At 44.1% G+C, this 27,305-nt stretch overlaps 2 protein-coding genes across 8 annotated transcripts; one reads left to right on the plus strand and one right to left on the minus strand.

Moving 5' to 3' along the window:
• Positions 1-5,908, plus strand: XBP1 (X-box binding protein 1). Its single transcript, XM_055252080.2, is given in 6 exon segments — positions 1-227; positions 1,358-1,454; positions 3,272-3,400; positions 4,281-4,316; positions 4,319-4,426; positions 4,728-5,908. Coding segments are annotated over 6 exon segments (1,155 nt in total). The 3' UTR covers positions 5,286-5,908.
• CCDC117 (coiled-coil domain containing 117) lies at positions 3,970-27,305 on the minus strand. Of its 7 annotated transcripts, XR_010117109.1 has the most exons (6): positions 26,918-27,277; positions 26,184-26,234; positions 18,756-18,980; positions 16,622-16,759; positions 7,351-7,837; positions 3,970-6,637 (listed from the first exon to the last, which is right to left on the minus strand). XR_010117109.1 is itself a non-coding variant. In XM_055252082.2 (5 exons), the coding sequence occupies exons 1-5, from the start codon at positions 27,100-27,102 to the stop codon at positions 7,636-7,638; spliced, it is 801 nt and encodes a 266-aa protein (XP_055108057.1). In that variant the 5' UTR covers positions 27,103-27,277; the 3' UTR covers positions 3,970-7,635. The 7 variants fall into 7 exon arrangements, 5 of the variants coding, with proteins under 5 accessions (XP_055108057.1, XP_055108056.1, XP_063479481.1 ...); XM_055252082.2 differs by having other exon boundaries at positions 3,970-7,837; XR_010117110.1 differs by lacking the exon at positions 26,184-26,234 and having other exon boundaries at positions 6,546-6,637; positions 26,918-27,269.

The following is a 27,305-nucleotide window of genomic DNA, read 5'->3' on the forward strand; positions in this document are numbered from 1 at the left end:
ATGGTGGTGGTGGCAGCCGTGCAGAGCCCGGCCGACGGGACCCCTAAGGTTCTGCTTCTGTCGGGGCAGCCCGCCTCCGCCGCCGGAGCCCCGGCTGGCCAGGCCCTGCCGCTCATGGTGCCAGCCCAGAGAGGGGCCAGCCCGGAGGCAGCGAGCGGGGGGCTGCCCCAGGCGCGCAAGCGACAGCGCCTCACGCACCTGAGCCCCGAGGAGAAGGCGCTGAGGAGGTGGGCGAGGAGGGGGGGGTCTGGGGCCAGATCTGAAGCCGGGACTAGGGGCAGGGGCTGGGAGCGGCGACCCAGCACTGGCCGCCTCGCAGGGCTCCGTCGCCTTTGGCCTGGTGGGTCGGTGCCAGCGTGGCGCGGGGCGGGGCAGGAAGCCCAGACTGACCAGATCCGCCACGCTGGGAACCCAGGGCGGCCCTGGGCTCTTTTCTGTACTTTTTAACTCTTTCGTTAGAGGTGACCAGAGCTGGGGATGCGGGCACCTGTCTTCCAGGCCCTCTTGCTGTGTGGCCGCAGACTGGTGGTTCAGCCTCTCTGAACTCGGACTGTGACTTGAGGTCGAATAATCTGTTTTGGTTTACTGCTATTTCTGGAGAGGCGCGGAGCTGAAATAACAGAGCTGTTGAAAGGGCTGGGAATTCTGCGAGGCTCACTGGTCTAGCTTAGTATCTGCGTTCTTAAAATGGAACCTACTTCATGAGGTCTTTGGGGAGATTGAGACTTGCATATAATGTGCCTAGCACTTAGTTCTCCGTAAATGTTCACTCTTTTGTGATCATTGTGCCTTCTGTCATTTATGAAGTGTCTCCTCTGAGTTAATTCTTTAAAAAAAAAAAAAGTGTCTCCTCCAACAGACACGGGCCCATCAGCAGGTCACTGCCTAGAATCTCAACACTGGAGATCAGGGAGTGGCATCAGCCTCTCCCTTTTCTAAATTGGGCTTGGGGACGGAGGGTTGATGTCATAGCAAGATTGCAGCCTTCACTAGATTAATGAGGCTAGGTTGGATCCTGTTTAAGAGAACTGGAGACAGGAAGCAGCGGGGGAATAGATGGGGAAAGAGGAAAGTTCCTTATGCAAGATGAATAGTGTGTCCAGCCCCAGTGCTGTGACGGGGATGAGTCTGAGGTGGGCGGATGATGCAATATAGGAGAGAATAAAGCAGGTCTTCGAGCTAGATTGACAGAAGACTGTATTTTTTATTTTGTTTTATTGAGGGGAGGAGCCTGAAGTGTATTTTATCATTAGTCTTACTGCAAATAAAAAGGAAAGCACCAGCTGGTAAAGTTTTTGAATAAAGACATAAATAAAGTTTGAAATGACTCAGTGTGGTATGTTCCTTCTCTTCTTAGGAAACTGAAAAACAGAGTAGCAGCTCAGACTGCCAGAGATCGAAAGAAAGCTCGGATGAGTGAGCTGGAACAGCAAGTGGTAGATTTAGAAGAAGAGGTAAAACTACTTAAGGTCAAACTCTTTTATCCATTGTATACCCTTCCTTGGTGAATGTTCTGATATTTGCTTCCCATCCCAAGTTGTTTCAGCCCCTATTAGAATACAATTGAATATGTGATTAAAAGTTAAACTAGGCTGGGCATGGTGGTTCACTTCTGTAATCCCAGCACTTTGGGAGCCCGAGTTGGGCAGATCACTTGAGGCCATCAGTTTGAGACCAGCCTAGCCAACATGGTAAAACCCCGTCTCTACCCAAAAATACACCAAAAAAAAAAAAAAAAAAACCAAGCGTGCGTGCCTGTAGTCCCAGCTACTCGGGAGTTTGAGGTGGGAGGATGGTTTGAACCTGGGAGAGGGAGGTTGCAGTGAGCCGAGATCGCACCACTGCACTCCAGCCTGGGCAACAGAGTGAGACTCTGCCTCAAGAAAAAAAAAAGTTGGCTGGGCACGGGGGCTCACACCTGTAATCCCAGCACTTTGGCAGGCCAAGGTGGGTAGATCACTTGAGATCAGGAGTTCGAGACCAACCTGACCAACATGGTGAAACCTCATCTCTACTAAAATACAAAAATTAGCCGGGTGTCGTGGCGGGCACCTGTAATCCCAGCTGCTCAGGAGGCAGAGGCAGGAGAATCACTTGAACCCAGGAGGCGGAGGTTACAGTGAGCTGAGATCATGCCACTGCACTCCAGTCTGGGCGACAGAGCAAAAACCCTGTCTCAAAAAAAAAAAAAAAAAAAAAAAAATTAATCTAAGGACAGATAGTTGGTGAAGTGGTGAAGCTTGTTGAGGGCAGAAGTGATTGACTCTGTGGCATTTGGTGCTAGATGTATCTCAAAGTAGATGGATTCAACAATGTTTAGTGAGTTTGTAGTGAGAAATTAGCAAGGGCTAATAGGAAATAATTGCTTAAACTTTACATTCTTCCTGGCATGGCCAGAAATTCACTAAAGGTTCCTTTCCCCCACTAGGGTCCACCTGTTAATCAATCTTAAATTGTTGCCAATTACACATCTTGAATACATAGAGATTATATTTTTTTAACCCCTTGGTCAATTTGCATATATTGATCTTTTTAAAGTTTTAATCATTAGTTGGTTCTTCTAAGAATCATGAGTCAGGAGCAGGGATTTTTTTTAACTTATTTTGGATTTATAGTCACCACTACCACTTTTATTATTACCTGCCAGTTCAAGATAGTTATTTATTTTTATTTTATATTATTATTATTATCATTATTATTTTGAGATAGAGTCTCACTCTATTGCCCAGGCTGGAGTGCAGTGGTGCAATCTCGGCTCACTGCAACCTCTGCCTCCCAGGTTCAAGCAATTCTCCCTGCTTCAGCCTCCTGATAAGCTGGGATTACAGGCACCCGTCACCACATCCAGCTAATTTTTACATTTTTTTAGTAGAGATGGGGTTTGCCATGTTGGCCAAGCTGGTTTTGAACTCTTGACCTCAGGTGATCCACCCGCCTCGGCCTCCCAAAGTGTTAGGATTACAAGCGTGAGCCACTGAGCCTGGCCAAGATAGTAAAAAAAAAAAAAAATTATATCTACATTAAAGCCACAAGTCACCCTTTGCTGAAGTCAGTGGAAACTGTGTTATTCTTGACCCCATAGAAGTGGCACTTATTAAGTAGCTTGCTTTTCCATAATTAATGGCTAGCTTTCTAAAACCTACTATGAACACCACAAGCACAGAGTTTTCCAAAAGTTCAAGAAGGAAAGGAAACCAATTATACTGAATCAGGTAGATTCTTAACTGAAATAATTAGATGTTTTAATAGCCTCTTATGAACTTTCTTCCAGAACCAAAAACTTTTGCTAGAAAATCAGCTTTTACGAGAGAAAACTCATGGCCTTGTAGTTGAGAACCAGGAGTTAAGACAGCGCTTGGGGATGGATGCCCTGGTTGCTGAAGAGGAGGCAGAAGCCAAGGTAAATCATCGCCTTTATTTGGTGCCTCATGTGAGTACTGGTTCCAAGTGACATGACCCAGCGATTATGTTTACAGTCTGGACTTCTGATCAAGAGCGTTCTTGAAATTTTCCTTCAGTTTTAAGACATTTTCATGCAGGCAGAGTGTTCTTTCCCTAAAGGCACTTGACACTTACTCATTTTTTAAGTGTGTAGTGAACAGTACTAAGATCTAATAATGAAAACAAGTTACATGGCTCTCTAAGAACAAGTACTAGCAAATGCAGTAGCCAACAAGATTACCATGCAGTCATTAAGGAGAACCAAAGTAAGAGAGCCACTCAAACCAGACTTTGAACGCTACTAAAATTAAAGTAGTTCTTTGATGAATATGAATGAGTAGGGAAAGGATTCTTTGTGATAGTGATACCTCTGTGGTAAGAAAAGGGTGGTATGTGAGTTTTAGTCTATAGATGATGGCAAATTCAGTGACAACAATCAAATGGTCTAAGATTGACAATAGCACAGTTTTACTCTGTGAAGGTAATGTTCAGGATGAATTTAAAGAATTACTTTTCAAAAAGATGCTAGGGCTAAATTGCTATAGAACTTTATTATCTAAGAACATTATTATTATTGAGAAGAGCAAGATATTTGCCAGTTCTGCTTGAATCTTTGCCTAGAGGAGGAAAAATGTTTTATTGTGCAGTAAATGTATAAGGAAGTCTTACCTCCCTTTTCTCATCTCGAGGACTTAAAAGTGGAAATAACAATGGTAGGGAAAGATTTCGGCTCTAAAGAACGGTTTTCTAGTTTTCTTGAAAGATGAGAATCACAGCTGTCTAGCAAGCATTTCCTTGGGAACTTGAAGCTGTTTATTCACTTTGGTCTTTCCTCCCAGGGGAATGAAGTGAGGCCAGTGGCCGGGTCTGCTGAGTCCGCAGCACTCAGACTACGTGCACCTCTGCAGCAGGTGCAGGCCCAGTTGTCACCCCTCCAGAACATCTCCCCATGGATTCTGGCGGTATTGACTCTTCAGATTCAGAGGTAGGGATCATTCTGACTTATTAAAGAGTTATATAACCAGTTAATTCCATGTTTGATGCTTGACATCCCTAACTAGACAGGTTGAAGTTAGCTTTTGGTGGGGTTGGAGGTGAACATCAACTACCTTCCTAGTTCCAGATAATATAGGACATGGAGTGAAGTGTAGATAAATGGGTCCGGTGGGTCCCGAGGTCATCTTATCACATGATGACTAATTTACATTATGGAACCCAGTACAAAGTGTTCCAGTTAGATTTTCCATTGTATTCTGACAGTTGTACTTAATTTTTGCCTCTTGCAGTCTGATATCCTGTTGGGCATTCTGGACAACTTGGACCCAGTCATGTTCTTCAAATACCCTTCCCCAGAGCCTGCCAGCCTGGAGGAGCTCCCAGAGGTCTACCCAGAAGGACTCAGTTCCTTACCAGCCTCCCTTTCTCTGTCAGTGGGGACGTCATCAGCCAAGCTGGAAGCCATTAATGAACTAATTCGTTTTGACCACATATATACCAAGCCCCTAGTCTTAGAGATACCCTCTGAGACAGAGAGCCAAGCTAATGTGGTAGTGAAAATCGAGGAAGCACCTCTCAGCCCCTCAGAGAATGATCACCCTGAATTCACTGTCTCAGTGAAGGAAGAACCTGTAGAAGATGACCTCGTTCCAGAGCTGGGTATCTCAAATCTGCTTTCATCCAGCCACTGCCCAAAGCCATCTTCCTGCCTACTGGATGCTTACAGTGACTGTGGATATGGGGGTTCCCTTTCCCCATTCAGTGACATGTCCTCTCCGCTTGGTGTAAACCATTCTTGGGAGGACACTTTTGCCAATGAACTCTTTCCCCAGCTGATTAGTGTCTAAGGAATGATCCAATACTGTTGCCCTTTTCCTTGACTATTACACTGCCTGGAGGATAGCAGAGAAGCCTGTCTGTGCTTCATTCAAAAAGCCAAAATAGAGAGTATACAGTCCTAGAGAATTCCTCTAAAGTATTTGTTCAGATCTCATAGATGACCCCCAGGCATTGTCTTTTGACATCAAGCAGTCCAAGCTATTGAGACATATTACTGTAAGAAAGAAATATTACTATAATTGAGAACTACAGCTTTTAAGATTGTACTTCTATCTTAAAAGGGTGGTAGTTTTCCCTAAAATACTTATTATGTAAGGGTCATTAGACAAATGTCTTGAAGTAGACATGGAATTTATGAATGGTTCTTTATCATTTCTCTTCCCCCTTTTTGGCATCCTGGCTTGCCTCCAGTTTTAGGTCCTTTAGTTTGCTTCTGTAAGCAAAGAGAACACCTACTGAGGGGGCTCTTTCCCTCATGTATACTTCAAGTAAGATCAAGAATCTTTTGTGAAATTATAGAAATTTACTATGTAAATGCTTGATGGAATTTTTTCCTGCTAGTGTAGCTTCTGAAAGGTGCTTTCTCCATTTATTTAAAACTACCCATGCAATTAAAAGGTACAGTGCAGCATCCTTGTTCTTTGATTTCTTCTAGGGCCATAAATCTTGTTTTCTCTCTAGATGTTTCTCTGTGTGCTGTGGTAGGAATTAATCCAACTGAAGTGAGCCTAACACTTTTTAAAGTGACTGAAGGCTTTTCCACCTTAATTACTGCCTAATTCTCGACTGCCGTAAGTGATACAAGCTATAATTTGAGTAGTTATTGTCTTTTTGAGACAGATTCTTCAGCCTAACTGACCAATATCACAGCTAGTAAGTGGAAGAGCTAGAACCCTAACCACTATTTGCTACACCATATTATAAATGTTTGTTAAACAAGGACACACCATCACATATCGAGATTCTCTTGCCCTTATGGGAATTAAGAGCATTTTCTAGACTCAAACTCATTTTCAACTCTGCCACTGATAAGCTGGGTAACCCAGGGGTTATATATAATCACTTATTTCCTCATCTGTAAAGTTGGATAATGGTATCTCTAAAGGTTAAGATTCAAAGAGACGATGCATTATAAGCACTTAGTATACGCTAGGCACTATCCTAAACACTGGAAAGTTAGTTATTATCTCCTAATCCACTTTGGAAGGGTTTTAATCTCTTCCAGAATTTTATTTTTTTTTTTTTTATTTTATTTTATTTTTTTTTTTGAGACAGAGTCTTTCTCTGTCCCCTAGGCTGGAGTGCAGTGGCGCGATCTCGGCTCACTGCAAGCTCCGCCTCCCGGGTTCACGCCATTCTCCTGCCTCAGCCTCCCAAGTAGCTGGGACTACAGGCACCCGCCAACATGCCCGGCTAATTTTTTGTATTTTTAGTAGAGACGAGGTTTCACTGTGTTAGCCAGGATGGTCTCGATCTCCTGACCTCGTGATCCGCCCGCCTCGGCCTCCCAAAGTGCTGGGATTACAGGCTTGAGCCACCGCGCCCGGCCTCAGAATTTTATTTACTCAAGAATTTGTTTCATCAAAGAATAAATCTCTTCAAGAAAAAATCCTAGTGACATTAATATAACTCCCAAAGACTTGATAACCTCCTCATCCTTCATAGCGTCTTTTCCTTGGAAATCTTACAAGGTTTTACAGGACTTATTTATAAAAATTTCACCTATGCCAGTAGATGAAATCATTCTATGCCAATTTAGCATTTAAGTGCTATGTTCCCAACTTACAAAGACTAACTCTGGGGAGGTCAAAGTGAATGAGTAGAAAAACCAGCAAGCCAAAGCAGACTATAGAATACCTTTGGTGTAGGCCAGGTGCAGTGGCTCACGCCTGTAATCCCAACACTTTGGGAGGCTGAGGTGGGCGGATCACCTGAGGTCAGGAGTTCATGGCCAGCCTGACCAACATAGTGAAACCCCGTCTCTACTAAAAATACAAAATTAGCTGGGTGTGGTGGCGCATATGCCTGTAATCCCAGCTATTCAGGAGGCTGAGGCAGGAGAATCACTTAAACCCGGGAGGCAGAGGTTGCAGCGAGCCGAGATCGTGCCATTGCACTCCAGCTTGGGCAACAAGAGCAAAACTCCATTAAAAAAAAAAAATAGAATGCCTTTCGTGTAGTGACTGGAGGCAAGTCAGCTTCCTTCAAGATCCGGTCGCTGAAGCCAGGGCCCAATCCTGGTGCTCAGCAATACAAGCTTGCTTAGGCTCTTAAGTTTCTTCAGAAACAGGCCAGGCATGGTGGCTCACACCTATAATCCCAGCACTTTGGAAGGCCGAGGCCAGTGGATTGCTTGGTTCAAGACCAGCCTGGACAACATGGCAAAACCGTCTCTCCACGAAAAGTAAAAAAAAAATAGCCAGGCATGGTGGTGTGCACTGGTGGTCCCAGCCACTGAGGAAGCTGAGGTGGGAGGATCGCTTGAGGCCAGAGGGCAGAGGTTGCAGTCAGCCAAGATCGCAGCGCTGCACTCCAGACTGGGTGAAAAAAGCAAGGCTGCCTAAAAAAAAAAAAAGGTTCTGTATTATAAGAACAGCCTCCAGCTGACCCCATGATTGAAAACTTTATCTCACCTGATTTTCTATAACTCTGCAAACCTTAGGGCCAAGAACCTATTTAGGGATTGTATAGGCAGATGTAATTACAGATGTACTTTATCCTCTATCATTATAGCACAAGCATCTGGAGGTTGAGGCTCAAGTTATTTATATTCAATGATACCACATGAAAGAGGCAGCTGTACTAACAGGACAGGACATATATAACCTGTGTAAATTATCAGGGTTTTCATTTCCTGCACAGATGGGTGGAAATTACTAAACAGCCTTGAGAAAACACCTGGTATTCATGGACATTTTCATACTGAAACACCAAATTGAATGGTTAGAATGAAAAATCAAGATATTTCCACAAAACCAAAGCACGAGTTCCATTAAATGCAGAGGGTTTTCTCAGATTGAAGAGGCAAGTGGTAAGATGCCTGCATGCCATTTCCCTAGGCCTTGTCACACCAATCCATTTTTTTTTTTTTTTTTTTTAAGACTGAGTTTCGCTCTGTCACCCAGGCTGGGGTGCAGTGGCATGATCTTGGCTCACTGCAATCTCCACCTCCTGGGTTCAAGCAATTCTCCTGCCTCAACCTCTTGAGTAGCTGGGATTATAGGCACATGCCACCACACCCAGCTAATTTTTATATTTTTAGTAGAAACGGTTTCGCCATGTTGGCCTGGCTGGACTCAAACTCCTGACCTCAAGTGATCCACCCACCTCAGCCTCACAAAATGCTGGGATTACAGGCATGAGCCACCGCACCCGGCCCCCTCCTTACTTTTCTACTAGATATGCTATTGGAGCAGAGAGAAAGTAGGGACAGAACCGTAGGCAGAAGGTAATACTGCTTACTCCAGGCACACTTTAAAATAATCAGTTACGTTCTAGTCTCCTAAGAATTCAATTCTCTTATGACATAAAGTCCATTAAGAAACAGGAAGACTGGGCCAGGCACGGTGGCTCACGTCTATAATCCCAGCACTTCTGAGGCTGAGGTGGGAGGATGTTTTGAGCCCAGTTCCAGACCAGCTGGGCAACATAGCAAGACCCCATCTCTAAAAAATAAATACATAAATAATGAAAAAAAAAAAAAAAAGAAATAGGAAGACTGGCTTGTTTACCCACCAAACAGTTATTGAAAGAAAACATCAGTCTTTTTTTGAGGCAGGGTCTCACTGTCACCCAGGCTGAGCTGCAATGGCACAATAATGGCTCACTGCAGCCTCTAACTCCTGGACTCAAGCCATCCTCCCACTTCAGCCTCCTGAGTAGCTGGGACCAGCCACCACACCTAACTTTTAAATTTCTTATAGAGACAGAGTCCCACTGTGTTGCCCAGGCTGGTCTCAAAACGTGTGGACTCAAGCAATTTTCCGACCTCAGCCTCCCAAAGTGCTGGGATTATAAGCACGAGCCACTGCACCTAACCAAACATCATTGTCTTGCTAGAGCTATAATCCAAACACTGTTCTAACTACAACTACTTCATCTCTAAGATGCTACTGGTAGTCTGAGAAACTAGGGAATTAACACAGCTAGAGGATTTGTACCTAACTGATACATACTAAACCATGTTTCCTCAAGGAGTTTAATGTTAGACTGCTTGAACTATATTATCAGTTATTTCAACAAAATCTAAATGACATCTTAGATCTGCAAAAACTCTTAAAACCAACTGGTCAAGTGGAAAGAACACTGACCTGAGGAACTGGATGACACGATCTACTCAGGCTTTAGTTTCCAAACCTGTAATTAGATCATTTTTAGCTGTGATTTCCAAATTTTGATTAAAAACAAAACATGCGGCCGGGCACAGTGGCTCACGCCTGTAATCCTAGCACTTTGGGAGGCTGAGGTGGGTGGATCACAAGGTCAGGAGTTCGAGACCAGCCTGGCCAATATGGTGAAACTCTGTCTCTACTAAAAATACAAAAATTAGCTGGGCGTGGTGGCACATGCCTGTAGTCGCAGCTACTCAGGAAGCTGAGGCAGGAGAATCGCCTGAACCCGGGAGGCAGAGGTTGCAGTGAACCGAGATCGCGCCACTGCACTCCAGCCTGGGCAACAGAGGGAGACTCCGTCTCAAAAAAAAAAACCCACCATGCTTTGTTTTTTGTAATTGTATCCCAAACTTAACTCCCCCTGCCCACCAAATCAGGAATGCATTTATCAAAGAATGTAAATATGCAGGCAATACTGCCACCCAGTGACCTGTCAAGTCTTAAAGGAACCAGCTGGGCACAGTGGCTCACACCTATAATCCCAACACTTTGGGAGGCCGAGGCAAGCATATCACCTGAGGTTGGGAGTTCGAGACCAGCCTGACAAACATGGAGAAACCCCATCTCTACTAATAGTACAAAAAAAATTAGCTGGGCATGGTGGTGCGCGCCTATAGTCTCAGCTACTCAGGAGGCTTAGGCAGTAGAATCGCTTGAACCTGGGTGGTGGAGGTTGCAGCGAGCCGATATTGCACCACTGCACTCCAGCCTGGCGAAAGAGCGAGACTCCGTCTCACACACAAAAAAATTAACAACAATGTAAGTGAACATCACTGGGTTTTCCATTCCCCATTTTCAAAGATCCTCAACCCCCTCTCTATGAACTCTGTATGCCACTTCCAACTCTACATTTGAATATATATATATATATATATATATATATATATTTTTTTTTTTTTTTAGAGAAAAGGTCTTGCTAACATTGCCCAGGCTGGTCTCTCCTCGGCTTAAGTGATCCTCCTGCCTCAGCCTCATGAAGTGCTGGCACAGGTGTGCACCATCGTACCTGGCCCATTTGAACATTTTTGAATACAGTTACCCCTGCCATCTAAATACTAACAATAGCAGTGAATTGCTCTGAGTGAAAAGCAGTCTATGGGTTTTAGAATAGCAACACATAGCCTGCCTATTTTGGCAACAGCTAATTCAAATATGATACTTAGCTTTATCCCAACATAATTATCCCTTCAGGATAAATTTAAGTCCTTCACTGATATGAATGCTGCTTCAACTACAATTCAGAGGAAAGGAGATACCTGATTTCATTATTTAAGTGGAGTAATACAAATATCTCAAAAGTCCAAAACACTTAAGTTTTATTGAAAACAATACAGAAACACCAGATTCTCATTTTAAAGTAAAATTAACAGCATCTTCCAGAACATTCCTAGAACTGAACCATTCTTGTCACTATTGAAAAACAAAGCCAAGCTCCAAATCCAAAATAATAAATGAACGTGCTGGTAAACATTCTTCTTATGGTTCCAGCCCCTACTTTAGTTATTTTCCTAAATTTTACATGTGTACCTTTTCAAAAAGAGTAGGTTTTTTAAGTGATTAATATTTATGAGAACTGGACTTTCTTCATATAATTACAAAAAAAAAAAAACCCAAAAAACAAAAACCACAACGCACCCTACTCAAACTCAGGTAAAATACACATTTGTTCATTAAAGCTCACCTGCTTTAGAGAATTTTTTCTCTTCACACATTAGCACAGTAAGCCAATGTTTGATCCATGCTGCAAAAGCTATACAAAACGAAAAGCCCTGGTAACTCCCTAGGGAAATCTTAAGGCAAGGCAAACACAAAAACCTTATGCTACAAAAGTAAAACAAAAAGAGGCATTGGGACTGTGGAGACGGCTCAGATGAGTAAGCACCACAAGGATGAAGAAAATTTTTGTAGAAACATATGCAAGAAGACAAAGTCCAAAAAAGAACATAAAACATCAATTATCCTGCAGAAATAATCATAATGTCAGGTAACTTGACTACTAAAATAAGCTCTGTTTGGATTTTAATTAACAGAATCTTCTCTCCTACATTTACCAGTAGTATCAGAGCCTTGTGTTGGGGGCTTGTTTCTTCCTTTTCATCGTAAGACCTTTAGTCGGAGACCTGCCCAGCAATTCCTGCAGAAGACAATCTTGGTGTGTTTTAGGCCCTTCTTTGGAAAGCTGTCATCTCCCTTTCCACCTAAACACTAACTCTACCTCTGGGCAGTCACTTCATGTTTTTGTGTTGCACTAGAACACATTTTTTAGCATGGAGATTTATTTAAGGCTCATACTTTACAAGTTGGTCCCATCAAACAATGACTACAAGGCAGAAGTTTATCAAATGGCATGAATCAAACACTTGCACATTTCAGAAGAATACAGTTTACATTCATCTCGAAATCTGAGATTAAGAAACTATTAGCTGGTTTCCAACTGCTTTCAATACTGGTTTGAAGTTTGAATAATTTTACTGTATAGACATTAAATATTTTGTTTAAATATTAAACATTAAATCTTTTCCTGACTATCCAGACAGAAAGAGAAAGCAGGAACAGGCAAAGAAGCAACAGTCCAATTAACAGACTTGTGACTTCTACGCCATCTGTAACAACGGGAGGGATTTCAGTAAGAGGGATTTCAGTAAGGGTTCCAAAAACGTCTAGAAGGTGGTTTCTAAAAATTCACCTTTATGTGGCATAAGCCATTTTTTTCTACAAAAGGTATCTGATTCCTACAAAGGGGGAAGAAACCCAGAAAACAAAACTGGGGTGGTGTCCTGTTGTGTGATAGAAGGGCATTATACCATTACACTCATTTAATAACTTATAGTGGATACTCTGTAGCAATAAAGAAACTGTCATTTTATTTTGCCCTATCAGACCCTGCCACATAGAAGAGCTCTTCCTGAGAAACTAAAAATTTCAAACCTGGCTATCCTCAAAGGACACCTGAAGCCTGGTTTAGGTACTCAAGAAGATGAAGGCTTCCTGCTAGCAGGAAGCAATTCTCCACTACCTTTTAGGTTTACTGCACAATAGTCTAAGCACCAAATTGGCTATTTCAGTAAACCTCAATGTCACCTGCTCATATATTTTCAGCTAATCATTCACTGTTTTCTGTATTAACATTTAAAAACAACTTGCTGGCTGCGCGCCGTGGCTCACGCCTGTAATCCCAGCATTTTGGGAGGCTGGGGTGGGCGGATCACCTGAGGTCAGGAGTTCGAGACCAGCCTGGCCAACATGGCGAAACCGGTCTCTATTAAAAATACAAAAATTAGCTGGGCGTGGAGGCGGGCACCTGTAATCCCAGCTACTCGGGAGGGTGAGGCAGGAGAATTGCTTGAACCCGGGAGGTGGAGGCTGCGGTGGGGAAAAAAAAAACTTGCTAATACAAGTATAACTTTTTAAAAAAATTACTAAAGTTATCAATGCTGGATTTAGCTGACAAAGCACTTCCTTAAGATGAACTAAAGGATGCTTCTCCCACAGGCAAATTGCAGATGGGTTACCTCATAATCTTTTAACTATCATTCAAAGTCAATTAATTTGTAAACATTATTGAATAACTGGGCTTATCAATTACGCAAGGGACACCCAGGAGCAACAGTGGCACAAGGCAAAAAAGCCTTAAAGGAAAAACTTTCTCTATATTTTCATAGTCAAAGAGGAGAGCCACAATACTATTGGCTATTTAATCAACAGAGCTATACTGATTGATAACTAAATTACAAGTTGCTAAGAAATTTAATTTTTTAGCAACAGGCTTAAGCTACTGCTCTCTTCCCTCCTTCTCCCCAATTATATATAGTCACCACTGTAAACAGCTCATATCTACACACTAAGCTGTGACTTAACTGTCAGGATACAGTTGTAGGAGCATCCTTCTTAATCATCTTTTTTAATTCAAGGAGAATATTCTCCAAGTGTCTGAATAGTTTAGACAATGTGACATAGGATTTAAGTCACCCTTACACATACAGCTTCTATGCTTGTCTTTGAAGAGAATGTAAACCAACATTCCTTTAATAAGCCCCACAGAAAACTGCTTTTCCCTTGAGACAAACTTCCTTGGCAAAAAGTTGAAGTCAATAAATGGCTACCCAAAATAAGAGTCCCACCCCCAAATCACAGGTGGAGATATTATTACACCCGTCTCATAAAACTTTCAAGTCCCTATACTATGCAAAGAGTCTCATAACTGAACACAGGATTCTTCTAACATTTGACAACTTTAGTGTAGAAATTGGTTTCTAGAGTTCCATCTCTTCTTCTGTGCTAGTAGCTGTCTCCAAACTATTATAAAGAGACATCCCTGTTTGCCGAGGTTCCAAAAACAGTTCAGTTCTCTGAGGGAAGGCAGTGCCAGCAGCTGCATGCTTAGCTTGGCTCTCTCCTGTATAGTTCTTAGTATTAGAGGATGGCTTTGGCTTATCAGAAAGGAGTTCAGGGAGGGGTTTCCAGAGAACAAGCTCCATGGAAGGACGGCTCCTAAGACATAAAATACAGACTTTTATCAAAAAATTTTAGGACATGAAAACAAAAGCTGTAGGTTGAAAAGCCAACATTACCTAATACCTTAAGGACTGATGGCAGCAAAACAGGAGATTTAGAACACACAAACTGATCTTTACTTTCCTTTTTTTTTTTAAGAGATGGGGTCTTGTTGTGTTGTCCACGGTGGAGTACAGTGGCACAGTCATAGATCACTGCAGCCTTTAACTCCTGGGCTCAAACAATCTACCCACTTCAGCCTTCCCAGTGGTTAGGACTACAGGCACATACCACCATGCCTGGCTCCAACTGATCTTTAGAAAGGCCCCTCAAATACATAACATTGCACACTTCAACATGTATATTTAACCAAATCAAGTGGCTGTAATGATGCTGTGATTGGAAGTATTTAAAAATCCAATGTGAAAACACAGAGCCCTTGATTGCTGGAAATTTTTTAAAATTGTGGTTAATATTAGATGTAGGCAGCTAGCTTATACTAAATCATTATAAATGAAAAGGAAACACTGGACAAACATGCTGAAAGTATCTCAGATGCCTTTTAGTACAGATACAAAGTATAATGCTTTATGGGCCAGGCACAGTGGCTCATGCCTGTAATCCTAGCACTTTGAGAGGCCAAGCCAGGCAGATGGTTTGAGCCCAGGAGTCTGCAACCAGCCCGGGCAATGTGGTGAACCCCATCTCTACAAAAAATATGAAAATTAGCTGGGTGTGGTAGCAGGTGCCTGTAGTCCCAGCTACTCGGGAGGCTGAGGTGGATCACCTGAGCCCGGGAGGTCAAGGCTGTGGTGAGCTGTGATCATGCCACTACACTCCAGCCTGGGTGACAGAGTGAGACCCTGTCTCAAAACACGAAACAAAACAAAACAAGCTTCACGGTTAAGGCAAAATGACTGTTACACACACAATGTGGCAGGGATGGTGTCTGGGCCCAAAGACGAAGCAAAAATAAAACATCAAACAATGAGATACTCTTGGCCGGGCGCGGTGGCTCATGCCTGTAATCCCAGCACTTTGGGAGGCCGAAGAGGGTGGATCACGAGGTCAGGAGATTGAGACCATCCTGGCTAACACGGTGAAACCCCATCTCTACTAAAAATACAAAAAATGAGCCAGGCAAGGTGGCAGGTGCCTGTAGTCCCAGCTACTCGGGAGGCTGAGGCAGGAGAATGTCGTGAACCCGGGAGGCGGAGCTTGCAGTGAGCCAAGATGGGGCCATTGCACTCCAGCCTGGGTGACAGAGCAAGACTCCATCTCAAAAACAACAACAACAACAACAACAACAACAACAACAACAACAACAAAAAAAACGAGATACCCTCAAAGGCTAGCTTCTGGAAAACTACCAAAAGCAGAAAGTGCTGTATTTTAGGCTGGAGGGCAACATGACCAGCTTACTTCTGGCTATTTACCCACCCTTAGGGCTGGGTACTTAATTATAAGCTCAAGATAGGAACCTAATGCAAAACCTCTGTAATCAAAGACCAAATAGCAGCTGAACTTCTAGCACAAATCATCTCCACTGTATCCAAAGGTAATAATGCCTCATCTGTCTGCCCTCACTGAGACTGGTGTCCTAAGAGGCTTTTTCAGATACCTGAAACTTGCCCTTATTGAGTACCAACTCGATCTAAAGTCCTTCCTAAGCACTTTATAACTAACTTCCATACTATTTTACATAGTGAATAATGACAATTTGAGATCATGGAGGCTTCACGGACTACAGGATTACAGAGCTGGGCTAATCATTACTCAGGGGCCCCAGGCCACTTTACTTTTTAGGTTATTGTGTTTGCTTTCCAGTTTCCTCTCTTGTCCTCACAGTGTAGTCACAGCTCCCTGTTAGGAGTTTTGTTTGTTCTGCTCTCATTTGCTGTTTCTGCTTCTACTCTGATGATCTAGGAAACCAGATAACTGAGCTCATAAACTGTGTTTAGATTAAGAGCAAAACAGCTCTGCTAAAGGCCTGGAAGGACTATGCTATGAGCCAAGAATATGAGCTTTGTTTTGCAGTCTTTGCAGTAACTACTTTCACTGTTGGGCCACTTTATTTGTTCCCTAGGCCTCAATGTTGTTCCTGGGTAACTTAGAAGGCCAGGTAAACAAAAGCCTTTAAAATGTGGTTCCTGTGTCACAGGAACTTGAGAGAGTGGGCTCTCTTGCCAGTCATCCCATTTCCAAATAGCAGACTGCAGTCCATTTCAGGTCTTCAAAGGAACCAAAGAGTAAGTGGGCAAGGCAGCCACTTCCCCATACTTCAAACTCCTGCTTGTAAAGCACTTTGCTCACCCCTAATGAACTAGGAAAAAGTCAATCTCCAACTGTCTGGTGATCAGGAGATAAAAAGAGCTAATGAGGACAGGGTGGGCAGAATCTAGACATTGGGTTTTCCCTCCAAGATCATAATTAAATAGAAATCAGGTACCAAAACTTACATAGACTCAATCATTTTCTTTGTAAAAACTTCATCAAATTCCCTCTTCAAACCTGTTTTCATGGTATCAGAAAGGACAAGACTGGGGAGATGGTTAACATTTCTGTCAGCTTCAACTTCTTCATCTTCATCAATTATCCTAAATCAATTAAGGCAGCAGAAGAAAGAAAAAATATTTAGTCAATCTATTATATATTCTAGTATTTGGACAAAATTTTAAAAATAAAAAAGGATAAAAGCAGTAAGTAATACAGCAATAGACCAAGCAAAAAATGAGGCTATACCTGAGTATAGAAGGTATACTCAGGCCAGGCGTGGTGGCTCACACCTGTAATCCCAGCACGTTGGGAGGCTGAGGTGGGCAGATCACCTGAGGTTAGGAGTTGGAGAAGAGCCTGGCCAACATGGTGAAACCCCATCTCTACTAAAAATACAAAAATTCGTCGGGTGTGGTGACACATGCCTGTAATCCAGCTACTCAGGAGGCTGAGGCAGGAGAATCACTTGAACCCGGGAGGCGGAGGTTGCAGTGAACCAAGATCGTGCCATTGCACACCGGCCTGGGCAACAGAGCAAGACTCCGTCTCAAAACAAAACAAAACTATACTCAGAGGGTTGTTCAACATTTCATTTAACAAAAAAGTTTTACATATAATCAAATCTGAATAATATTTTTAGAGAATTATCACATAAACCAAAATTAATATTCAGAGGCAGTAAGTGAAAACGCTTAGTAGTTCTATGAGAAGAATTCACTTTAAAAGCGCATACTTCGGGGCCGGGCATGGTGGCTCATATCTGTAATCCCACTACTTGAGGAGGCCGAGATAGGCAGATCACCTGAGGCCAAGAGTTCGAGACCAGCCTGGCCAACATCGCAAAACCCTGTCTCTACTAAATATACAAAAAAAGGCTGGGCGCAATGGCTCACGCCTGTAATCCCAGCCCTTTGGGAGGCAGAGGCAGGCGGATCACAAGGTCCGGAGTTCAAGACCAGCCTGGCCAACACGGTGAAACCCCGTCTTTACTAAAAATACAAAAATTAGTCAGGAGTGATGGCAGGCACCTGTAATCCCAGCTACCCTGGGGATTGAGGCAGGAGAATCGCTTGAACCCGGGAGGCGGAGACTGCAATGAGCCGAGATCGCACCACTGCACTCCAGCCTGATCAACAGAGCGAGACTGTCTCCAAAAATAAAAATACAAAAAAAAAAATTAGCCAGGTGTGGTGGCAGACATCTGTAATCCCAGCTACTCAGGAGGCTGAGGCAAATGAATTGCTTGAACCTGGGAGGCAGAGGTTGCAGTGAGCACCGAGATCACACCATTGTACTCCAGCCTGGGCGACAGAGAGAAACTGTTTCAAAAAAAAAAAAAAAAAAAAAAAGGCTGGCCCAGCACAGTAGCTCACGCCTGTAATCCCAGCACTTTGGGACGCCGAGGCAGGCAGCTTGCTCGAGCCCAGGAATGCGTGGCCAGTTTGGGCAACATGGCGAAATCCCGTCTCTACAAAAGATACAAAGATTAGCCAGGGGTGGTGGCCTGCAGTCCCAGCTGCTCGGGAGGCTGAGGGGGGCAGATGAGTTAAGCCTGAAAAGTCAAGACTGCAGTGAGCCACTGCACTCCAAGCTGGGTGACAAAGCAAGACCCCGTCTCAATTTAAAAAAAAAAAAAAAAAAAAAAAGGTGGGGGGTGCCTGGCTCACGCCTGTAATCCCAGCACTTTGGGAGGCCAAGACAGGGGGATCACCTGAGGTCATGAGTTCGAGACCAGCCTGACCAAATGGAGAAACGCCATCTCTATTAAAAATACAAAATTAGCCAGGCGTGGTGGCGCATGCCTGTAATCCCAGCTACTTGGGAAGCTGGGGCAGGAGAATCACTTGAACCCGGGAGGTGGAGGTTGCACTGAGCCAAGATGGTGCCACTGCACTCCAGCCTAGGTAACAAGAGCAAAACTCCAGCTAAAACACAAAACAAAAAAACAAAAAAAATACACTTTGAATTCTCTGACTTACAGTCTTTCTGAGAGGCTAAGGATCAAGGTATCACAAAATGAAAAACAGAATTAGCTTATATGAGCAGAGTTGTTACAAGAGAACAGCAAAAAACCAGCTATATACACTGCCCACTTACCTGTCCTCAATCTCCTGAAGCTTCCTTCGGGCAACTTCACACTGTGGTTCTCCAGTTGTCTGATCCATTTCTTCACAAATAACATCTAATATCCCAGGTACGGAAAGGCCACTAATGCTGGGATTTACTCCATGCCCCTCTACATCCTGATGTGCACAAAGAATCCAGTCATTAGGACCAGCACAGAGCTCTGCTTCAGTTATCCTTTTCTTTCTTACTGGACAGCTGAAAAAAAGAAAAAAAATTCAATGAAAATCCCAACTAATACAAATGAAATGTTTATCATTCCTATCTCCAATCAAATTTTTATATTTAAAAAACTAGCTTTTTTAAGAGTGTAAAGTTACAAGATGGAAAATACTGTGTATTTTTCCTGCTATTCTCACAGCCACATTAAACTGTTTTCTTCTACTGCCCTTTGCCAAATAAAGATGCACCTGCAAGATTTTGCCTGTTCAGACAAGTTAAGTGTTCAATGTGGGACCTTAAAGTCATTCCTGCTTATTTGGCTCTGGAAAGGTCAAGTGGGAAGTAAAGAAACCAAAAGTTGGCTGGGTGTGGTGGCTCACACCTGTACTACCAGCACTTGGAGTGGCTGAGGTGGGAAGATCACTTGAGCCCAGAGTTCAAGACCAGCTTGGGCAACATAGTGAGACGGTAATTCAAACCATGAATGAATGAATGAATGAATGAATGAATGAATGAAAAAAAGAAACCAAAAGTCAGCAATTCAGCATCATATTTTGTCATACTGCTACTGCTCCATCAAACACATAGGAAGATGGTCTGGCAGCCATTCTATATTCCCTTAGGGCAAAAATGTATGTCTCAGGAGGTTTGTTTCAAGTATTAACATTACAGGTGTGGGTGACAGCATTAATTTCTTTGTCCCCTTCAAAATGTCAGAGGCTCTATCAGTGTCCAACCAATAGTGGGGTCCAATTTTCTCCCACTTTGCAACATAATGTCTTCCCATCCTAAACAAATTTGTACTTCATACAAACTTTAGAATTCATCAAATCCATTTTTTTTCTTTTTTGATTTGGAAACTAGGACCCAGAAAAACTAACCTGGCTTCTCCAAAGTGTCACAGTAAAGTAGTGAGTTGTACCTTGAGGACCAGACACCAGAGCTCCTGAATCATATCTCCATGCCATTTTTACTAACTCCCTGCACCTTCTTAGGGAGGTTCAACTGTTCAAGCACTTACCACAAAGTAGTATTTGCAAGCACTACAATATACGCAGTGTTTAGCTGAAAGCTGTCTGAAGCAAGCTGAATAGTCAATCGGCCCTGTTCTATTATGTACATAGAGCAAAAGTACTTTATTGCCTGGGCATCAGCAAGTACAGTCTCAAGGCCAGAATACAGCTCTATAACCAAAAAAAATCATTAATGGCTACCACAGCCTCTGACTGTTTAAACTGAGGGCCAAAGGAAGAGGCATGTATTTTACAAAAAGAAATTTCTATTCCATGTGAAATTTCTATTCAATGTGAAAACCAACATTAAAGTCTCTGGCAATATAAAATCTGACAAGTAACAGATCTCTCAAACCTAGATTTTTTTAATGCAGTCAACTATTAAAATGTTTGGTTTATAATTAGTTTTAACTCCTAAGAAAGCATTAAGAATGTTCAGCTATATCTTTTTGTCACATTTGAATAGTTTGAAAATATGGGATATTTTAGGCCGGGCATGGTAGTTCACGCCTGTAATCCCAGCACTTTGGGAGGCCGAGGCAGGTGGATCTCTTGAGGACAAGAGTTTGAGATGAGCCTGGCCAACATGGTGAAACCCTGTCTCCACTAAAAATACAAAAAAAAATAGCTGGGCGTGGTGGCACGCACCTTTAATCCCAGCTACTAGGAAGGCCAAGGCAGGAGAATCGCTTGAACTCAGGAGGGGGAGGTTGCAGTGAGCTGAGACTGCGTCACTGCACTCCAGCCTGGGCAACAGACCAAGGCTTCGTCTCAAAAATAAATAAATAAATAAATAAATAGAGTATGTGATATTTTGAAAAACAGAAAATAGTTATACTTAACAAAAAACAGCTAAGAAAAAGCAGAATAAGGCGAGTGTGGTGGTGTGTGCCTACAGTCCCAGCTACTTGGGAGGCTGAGGAAGGAGATCACTTGAGCCCAGTGTTTGAGACCAGCCTGAGCAACACAGTGAGAGTCCACATCCCCAAAAAGCAAAATAAATCTAAAGGGAACACGTAATTTCCCCACACATCTAATAATTCCACTATAAAATGCAAATAAGTTTAACACCTGGGTTCTGCGCTGACCTCCAACAACACGATTTAGGCTAAGTTATTTCATGCCTGTAGGTCCACTTTCTAAATAGAGATCACTGATAATTAAGTCCCAAAGATAATATGATAGCACGCTTCTGGGCATTAGACATCCAAATGTCTCATCCCACTGCCTCCCAAGGCCTCAACTTCTCCATTTGTAAATTAAAGATGGTTAACTTTTTAAGCCAACAGTTTCTATACTTTAAACTTTTTATTTATTTTAGCATCTATAATAACATCTTAAGAGAGAACCCCAAAAGATAAAAGCAAAAAGCTTCCTGTGTTTTCCACAGTAATCCTAAGGCAATAAAGAACATAAATATTTTCTGTTCAGTGGGCCTCACTGCAACCTCCACCTCTTGGGTTCAAGCAATTCTCCTGCCTCAACCTCCCGAGTAGCTGGGACTACAGGCACGCACCACCACGCCCTGCTGATTTTTGTATTTTTAATAGAGAAGAGGTTTCACCATGTTGGCCAGGCTGGTCTCAAACTATTGATCTGAGGTGATCTGCCTGCCTCGGCCTCCCAAAGTGCTAGGATTACAGGCATGAGCCACCGTGCCTGACCTAGTGATTTTTAAATTAAGGGAACTTTCAAATTTAATGTTTTATGAATCTATGTATCAACAAGTTTAGAAAATCCAAAGTGTCCAATGGCAAAAAAAATCATACACACAGTTAAAAGACAAAGGATAAATTTGAAGAAAACATTCCTTAATAGAGATTTCCTGGCAGGACGGGTGGCTCATGCCTATAATCCCAGCACTTTGGGAGGCTGAGGCCACTTTGGGAGGCCGAGGCGGGCGGATCACAAGGTCAGGAGATAGAGACCATCCTGGCTAACAGGGTGAAACCCTGTCTTTACTAACAATGCAAAAAATTAGCCGGGCATGGTAGCACGCACCTGTAATCCCAGCTACTCGGGAGGCTGAGAGAGAAGAATTGCTTGAACCCAGGAAGCAGAGGTTGCGGTGAACCCTGATTGTGCTACTGTACTGCAACCTGGGCAAGAGAGCGAGGATACATCTCAAAACAAACAAACAAACAAAAAAATTCCTATAAGAAAAAGATCAATAAGCCAATAGAAAATTTGCATAAACAGCCAGGAGCAGGGGCTCACGCCTGTAATCCCAGAACTTTGGGAGGCTGAGGCAGGTGGATCATGAGGTCAAGGAATCAAGACCATCCTGACCAACATGGTGAAACCCCGTCTCTACTAAAAATATAAAAATTAGCTGGGCCTAGAGGCGCAAACCTGTGGTCCCAGCAACTCGGGAGGCTGAGGCAGGAGAATCGCTTGAGCCCAGGAGGTGGAGGTTAAAGTGAGTCAAGATCATGCCATTGCACTCCAGCCTGGCGGCAGAGTGAGAGTCCATCTCAAAAAAAAAAGAAAAGAAAAGATGTCCAGTATCACTTATAATTAACAAATATAAATTAAATCAGCAATCTAAACTTCTTTAACCTTTTAAACTATAAAATTCTACAAACATAAAATTACATCAAACATACAGCTTAACAAATAATTACAAAACAATGATGACAATATAATTGAAGATACAGAATAGGCCAGGCGAGGTGGCTCACAACTGTAATTCCAGCACTTTGGGAGGCCAGGGTGAGCGGGCAAGCGAATCACAAGGTCAGGAGATCGAGACCATCCTGGCTAACATGGTGAAACCCCGTCTGTACCAAAGATACAAAAAAATTATCACACGCCTGTAGTCCCAGCTACATGCGAGGCTGAGGCAGGAGAATCACTTGAACCTGGGAGGCAGAGGTTGTGCCGAGGGAGCCGAGATTGCGCCACTGCACTCCAGCCTGGACAACAGAGCAAGATGCCATCTCAAAAAAAAAAAGCTACAGTATACTGGCCTGGCACAGTAGCTCACACCTGTAATCCTAGCACTTTGGAAGGCCAAGGCGGGCAGATTACTTGAGGTCACGAGTTTTAAACCAGCCTGGCCAACATGGCACAACCCTTTCTCTATTAAAAATACAAAAAATTGGTTGGGTGCGGTGGCTCACGCCTATAATCCCAGCACTTTGGGAGGCCAAGGCGAGAGGATCATCTGAGGTCTGGAGTTCCAGACCAGCCTGACCAACATGGAGAAACCCTGTCTCGACTAGAAATGCAAAATTAGCCAAGCATGGTGGCACATGCCTGTAATCCCAGCTATTCAGGAGGCTGAGGCAGGAGAACTGCTTGAAGCTGGGAGGCAGAGGGTTGTCCTGAGCTGAGATTGCGCCACTGCATTCCAGCCTGGGCAACAAGAGCGAAACTCCGTCTCAAAAACAACAACAACAAAAAATTAGCTGGGCTTGGTGGCACGCGCCTGTAATCCCAGCTACTTGGGAGGATGAGACAGGAGAATCACTTGAACCAGGTGGCAGTGAGCTGAGCCTGTGCTACTGCATTCCAGCCTGAGCAACAGAGCAAAACTCTGGGAAAAAAAAAAAAAAGATACAGAATACTGCCAGCATCCCAAAATGGTAATCTAGTCTTGCTCTGTCGCCTAGGATGGTGTGCAGCGACACAATCTTGGCTCACTGTAACCTCTGCCTTCTCCTCATGCCTCAGCCTCCAGAGTGGCTGGGATCACAGGTTTGCACCATCACACCAGCTATTTCTTTGTATTTAGTAGAGACAGGGTTTCAACATTTTTTCCAGGCTGGTCTCGAACTTCTGGGCTCAAGCAATCCACCTACCCTGGCCTCCCCAAGTGCTGGGATTACAGGCATGAGACACCATACCGGATGCTAAATCAGGACTTTAATGTGGATGCCTAATGATCCTAATGGTCCCAATTTACACTCCTACCCATATTTAAGAGTTCCTGGTGCTTCACATGCATCCCAACATCTGGAGGTAGAGTGGCATCTCATTGTGGCTTTAATACACATTTCCCGAAAGACTAACGAGGTTGAACACTTTTTTATTTGGTTGTTCATGGATATTATCTTTGAGAAACCTTTTTACTTCTTTTTCTTTTTTTGAGACACAGTCTCACTTTGTCACCCAGGCTGGAGTGCAGCAGGACAATCTCGCCTCACTGCAACCTCTGCCGCCTGGGTTCAAGCGATTCTCCTGATTCAGCCTCCCAAGTAGCTGGGATTACAGACACCTGCCACCGCACCTGGCTAATTTTTCTATTTTTAGCAGAGACAGGGTTTCATCATATTGGTCAGGCTGGTCTTGAACTCCTGACCTCGTGATCCACCTGCCTCGGCTTCTCAAGGTGCTGGGATTACAAGCGTGAGCAACCGTGCCCGGCCTTACTTCTTTTTCTATTAGACTGCCTGTTTATGAGATACAATTTTTCATTTATTAGTTGGGCAGCAATCCCAAAGTTTAAAAATACACTTGTGTTCAGAAGATGTTAATGGGCATATAAATTGGCAAAAACGCATGTTCAAAATTTAAAATGCACACACTTTAATACCCAGCAATTCTGCATCAAGGAAATCATTCATATACTTCCAAACATACACAAAGAAGTTCAAAAGAATGGTCAGGGTAGATTTGTAATAGCAAAAGATTAGAAATAACTTAGAAATGCATCAATAGGAAATTGGTTAATTATCTATACCAATTCCTATGATAGAATTCCACACAACTATTTTTTTTGTTTTTTGAGACGGAGTCTCACTCTATTGCCCAGGCTGGAGTGCAATGGTGCGATCTTGGCTCACTGCAACCTCCACCTCCCGGGTTCGAGCGATTTTCCTGCCTCAGCCTCCTGAGTAGCTGGGATTACAGTCAAGCACCACTACCCGCGGCTAGTTTTTGTATTTTAATAGAGACGGGGTTTCACCATGCTGGCCAGGCTGGTCTCAAACTCCTGACCTCCTGATCTGCCCTTCTCAGCCTCCCAAAGAGCTGGGATTACAGGTGTGAGCCACCACGCCCGGCCTCCACCCAACTATTGAAAGAAAAATTACGTAAACCTCTCTCTATGTGTTGATATGGAACAAGCTACAGAAGAGTAAAATGGAAAGACCAATGTGTTGCACAGTGTGAACCGTATCTTCCTACAAATGTAAAAAAACAGCCACTGCACTCCAGCCTGACAGAATGAGGCCTCGTCTCAAAAAAAAAAAAAAAAAAGAAAAAAGAAAAAGACTTGTAAATTTGGTACATTTTTAGATTATCTTCTAACGGAGACACTGAAAACAGGTAGGGGGGGTTGTCTCTAGTGGGGAAAACTAGGGGTGTGGAGTAAAAGACTTTGTAATACGGCCTGGTGGGACAGTTCACACCTGTAATCCCAGAGTCAGAGTTGGGAGGATTGCTTGAGGCCAGAAGTTCATGACCAGACTGGGCAACATAGTGAGACACCATCTGTACAAAAAATTTTTTAAAAAATTAGCTGAGCCTGGTGGCACAAGTCTGTAGTCTCAGCTGTTCAGGAGGCTGAAGCTGAGGGATCATTTGAGCCCAAGGAGTTTGAGGCTGCAGTGAGCTGTGATCACACAACTGCACTCCAGCTTGGGTAACAGAGACCCTGACTTAAAAAAAAAAAAGACTTTTCAGACCAGGGCGGCTCAGGCCTGTAATCTCAGCACTTTGGGAGGCCAAGGCGGGCGGATCACGAAGTCAGAAGATCGAGACCATCCTGGCTAACACGGTGAAACCCCGTCTCTACCAAAAAAAAAAAAAAAGAAAAAATGCCAGGCGTGGTGGGCGCCTATAGTCCCAGCTACTCGGGAGGCTGAGGCAGGAGAATGGCATGAACCCGGGAGGCGGAGATTGCAGTGAGCCCACATCGCGCCACTGCACTCCAGCCTGGGCGACAGAGGGAGACTCCGTCTCATAAAACAAACAAACAAACAAACAAAAAAAACAAACAAACAAAAAAAACTTTTCAATATGTATCCTTTATTTTACTTTGCGCATGTAATATTAACATGGCTCAAAATCCAATTACGACTTGTTATAGAGCGAAAAGTTTCCCTCTGACCTGTCTGCCTGTCACTGTTACTTTCTCCAAAAGACAACCAATGTCACTAATTTCTGTGTCTCTTTCCAGAGACTCATCTAATGTTTCACCTTTTCACTTAACTAATTTAGACTATAACAAGGGTTCAATTAACGGTGACCATAGAGTGAATAAGCAACCACTGAAACTTACTCATCATCCTCCTCCTCTCGCTTGTGTTTCTTTTTACAGTGAACAGAAACACTGTTGAAACAAACAAAAATCAGTCAATTGAGAAATGTACTTGACCTTGTGCTTTCAGTATCCTCTTTCTTGCTCCAATAATCTTGCTCATCCCCACATACCAAACGTCCCTTTCTGAGCCTAGTGGGATGGGTACAAATCACAGGTCAGTCGGGTAACGGTGGATTGCCCCGACATAACTGGACATTGAAATCTCAACTTGTCGTTTTGTCAACGTAATGGAAGACAGATTAGAGAGGACCAAACGAGGGAAACGTCCTCGGGGCAGGCGCTGTGTTAAGCACTTTATTTGCATAATCTCACTAAGAGGACCCATTTCTGTCCCATGCTTGGCGTACTTTGCAGATGAAACACTGAAAGTTGTCACTAACAACGGCCGCGCCGAGGGGGCACCCAGACCGAGTCGCCCAGGTTCCAAGTGGAAAAGTCTCACTTCTCGGGGACGCAGTCGGGCCGAGGTTCGGACCGGACTCCTGGGCTGTGCGACCCCAGGTGACTTACAGTTAACGTCTCTGGGGATCAGTTTCTTCATCTGTAAACTGGGCTGCGAAGCTCCCGCGGAGGGCCGTGGGGAGGGAGAGTCAACAAGCCCCGGTGCGGACCCGCGCCCCTGCCCGCGCCCGCCGCGAGGGGCGCCCAGCCTGCCCGCCCGCCCTGCGCCCTGCGCCCGACGGGCTCCTCACCGTCCGCGCGCCGCACTCCCGGCGGGACTGCTAGAGACTGCGCGAGGTCCCGGCCGCGGGGCCAACTCGGCGCCGTCAGCCCCCGGCGGGAAGGCCCGGCCGGGGAAGGCCGGCTGCGGCGGCTGCAGGAAGTCCGAGCCGCCGCTCAGAGGGAGGCCGCTGAAGTGCCGACCGAGCGCAGCCATAGCCGGCGAGACGAGGAGGCTGCGACGGCGGCCTCGACCGCCCGCGTCCCCAGGCCCGGCAGCTGCAGCCACAGCTACTGCCGAAACGGACCAGCCTCCGATCCCGCTCTCGACCCCACGTCACGCCTTCTAGAACCCTCCACCTCGGGCCGCTCAGGAGCATGCCGGGATTTGTTGTGTGTAGAGGGCCGCTGCCGCGAGGC

The sequence above is a fragment of the Symphalangus syndactylus genome, chromosome 18, assembly GCF_028878055.3.
Source record: "Symphalangus syndactylus isolate Jambi chromosome 18, NHGRI_mSymSyn1-v2.1_pri, whole genome shotgun sequence".
NCBI classification, from domain to species: domain Eukaryota; kingdom Metazoa; phylum Chordata; class Mammalia; order Primates; family Hylobatidae; genus Symphalangus; species Symphalangus syndactylus.

Excerpts from the sequence above, each read along its gene's own strand:
- CCDC117 (XM_055252081.2), bottom strand. The coding sequence starts at position 27,102 with ATGGCTGCGCTCGGTCGGCACTTCAGCGGCCTCCCTCTGAGCGGCGGC. Across the intron at positions 26,235-26,917 it reads GGGAGTGCGGCGCGCGGACG|TGTTTCTGTTCACTGTAAAA; the intron begins GTGAGGAGCCCG and ends TTGTTTCAACAG. Across the intron at positions 14,160-16,621 it reads AAGAAAATGATTGAGTCTAT|GAGCCGTCCTTCCATGGAGC; the intron begins GTAAGTTTTGGT and ends TTTATGTCTTAG.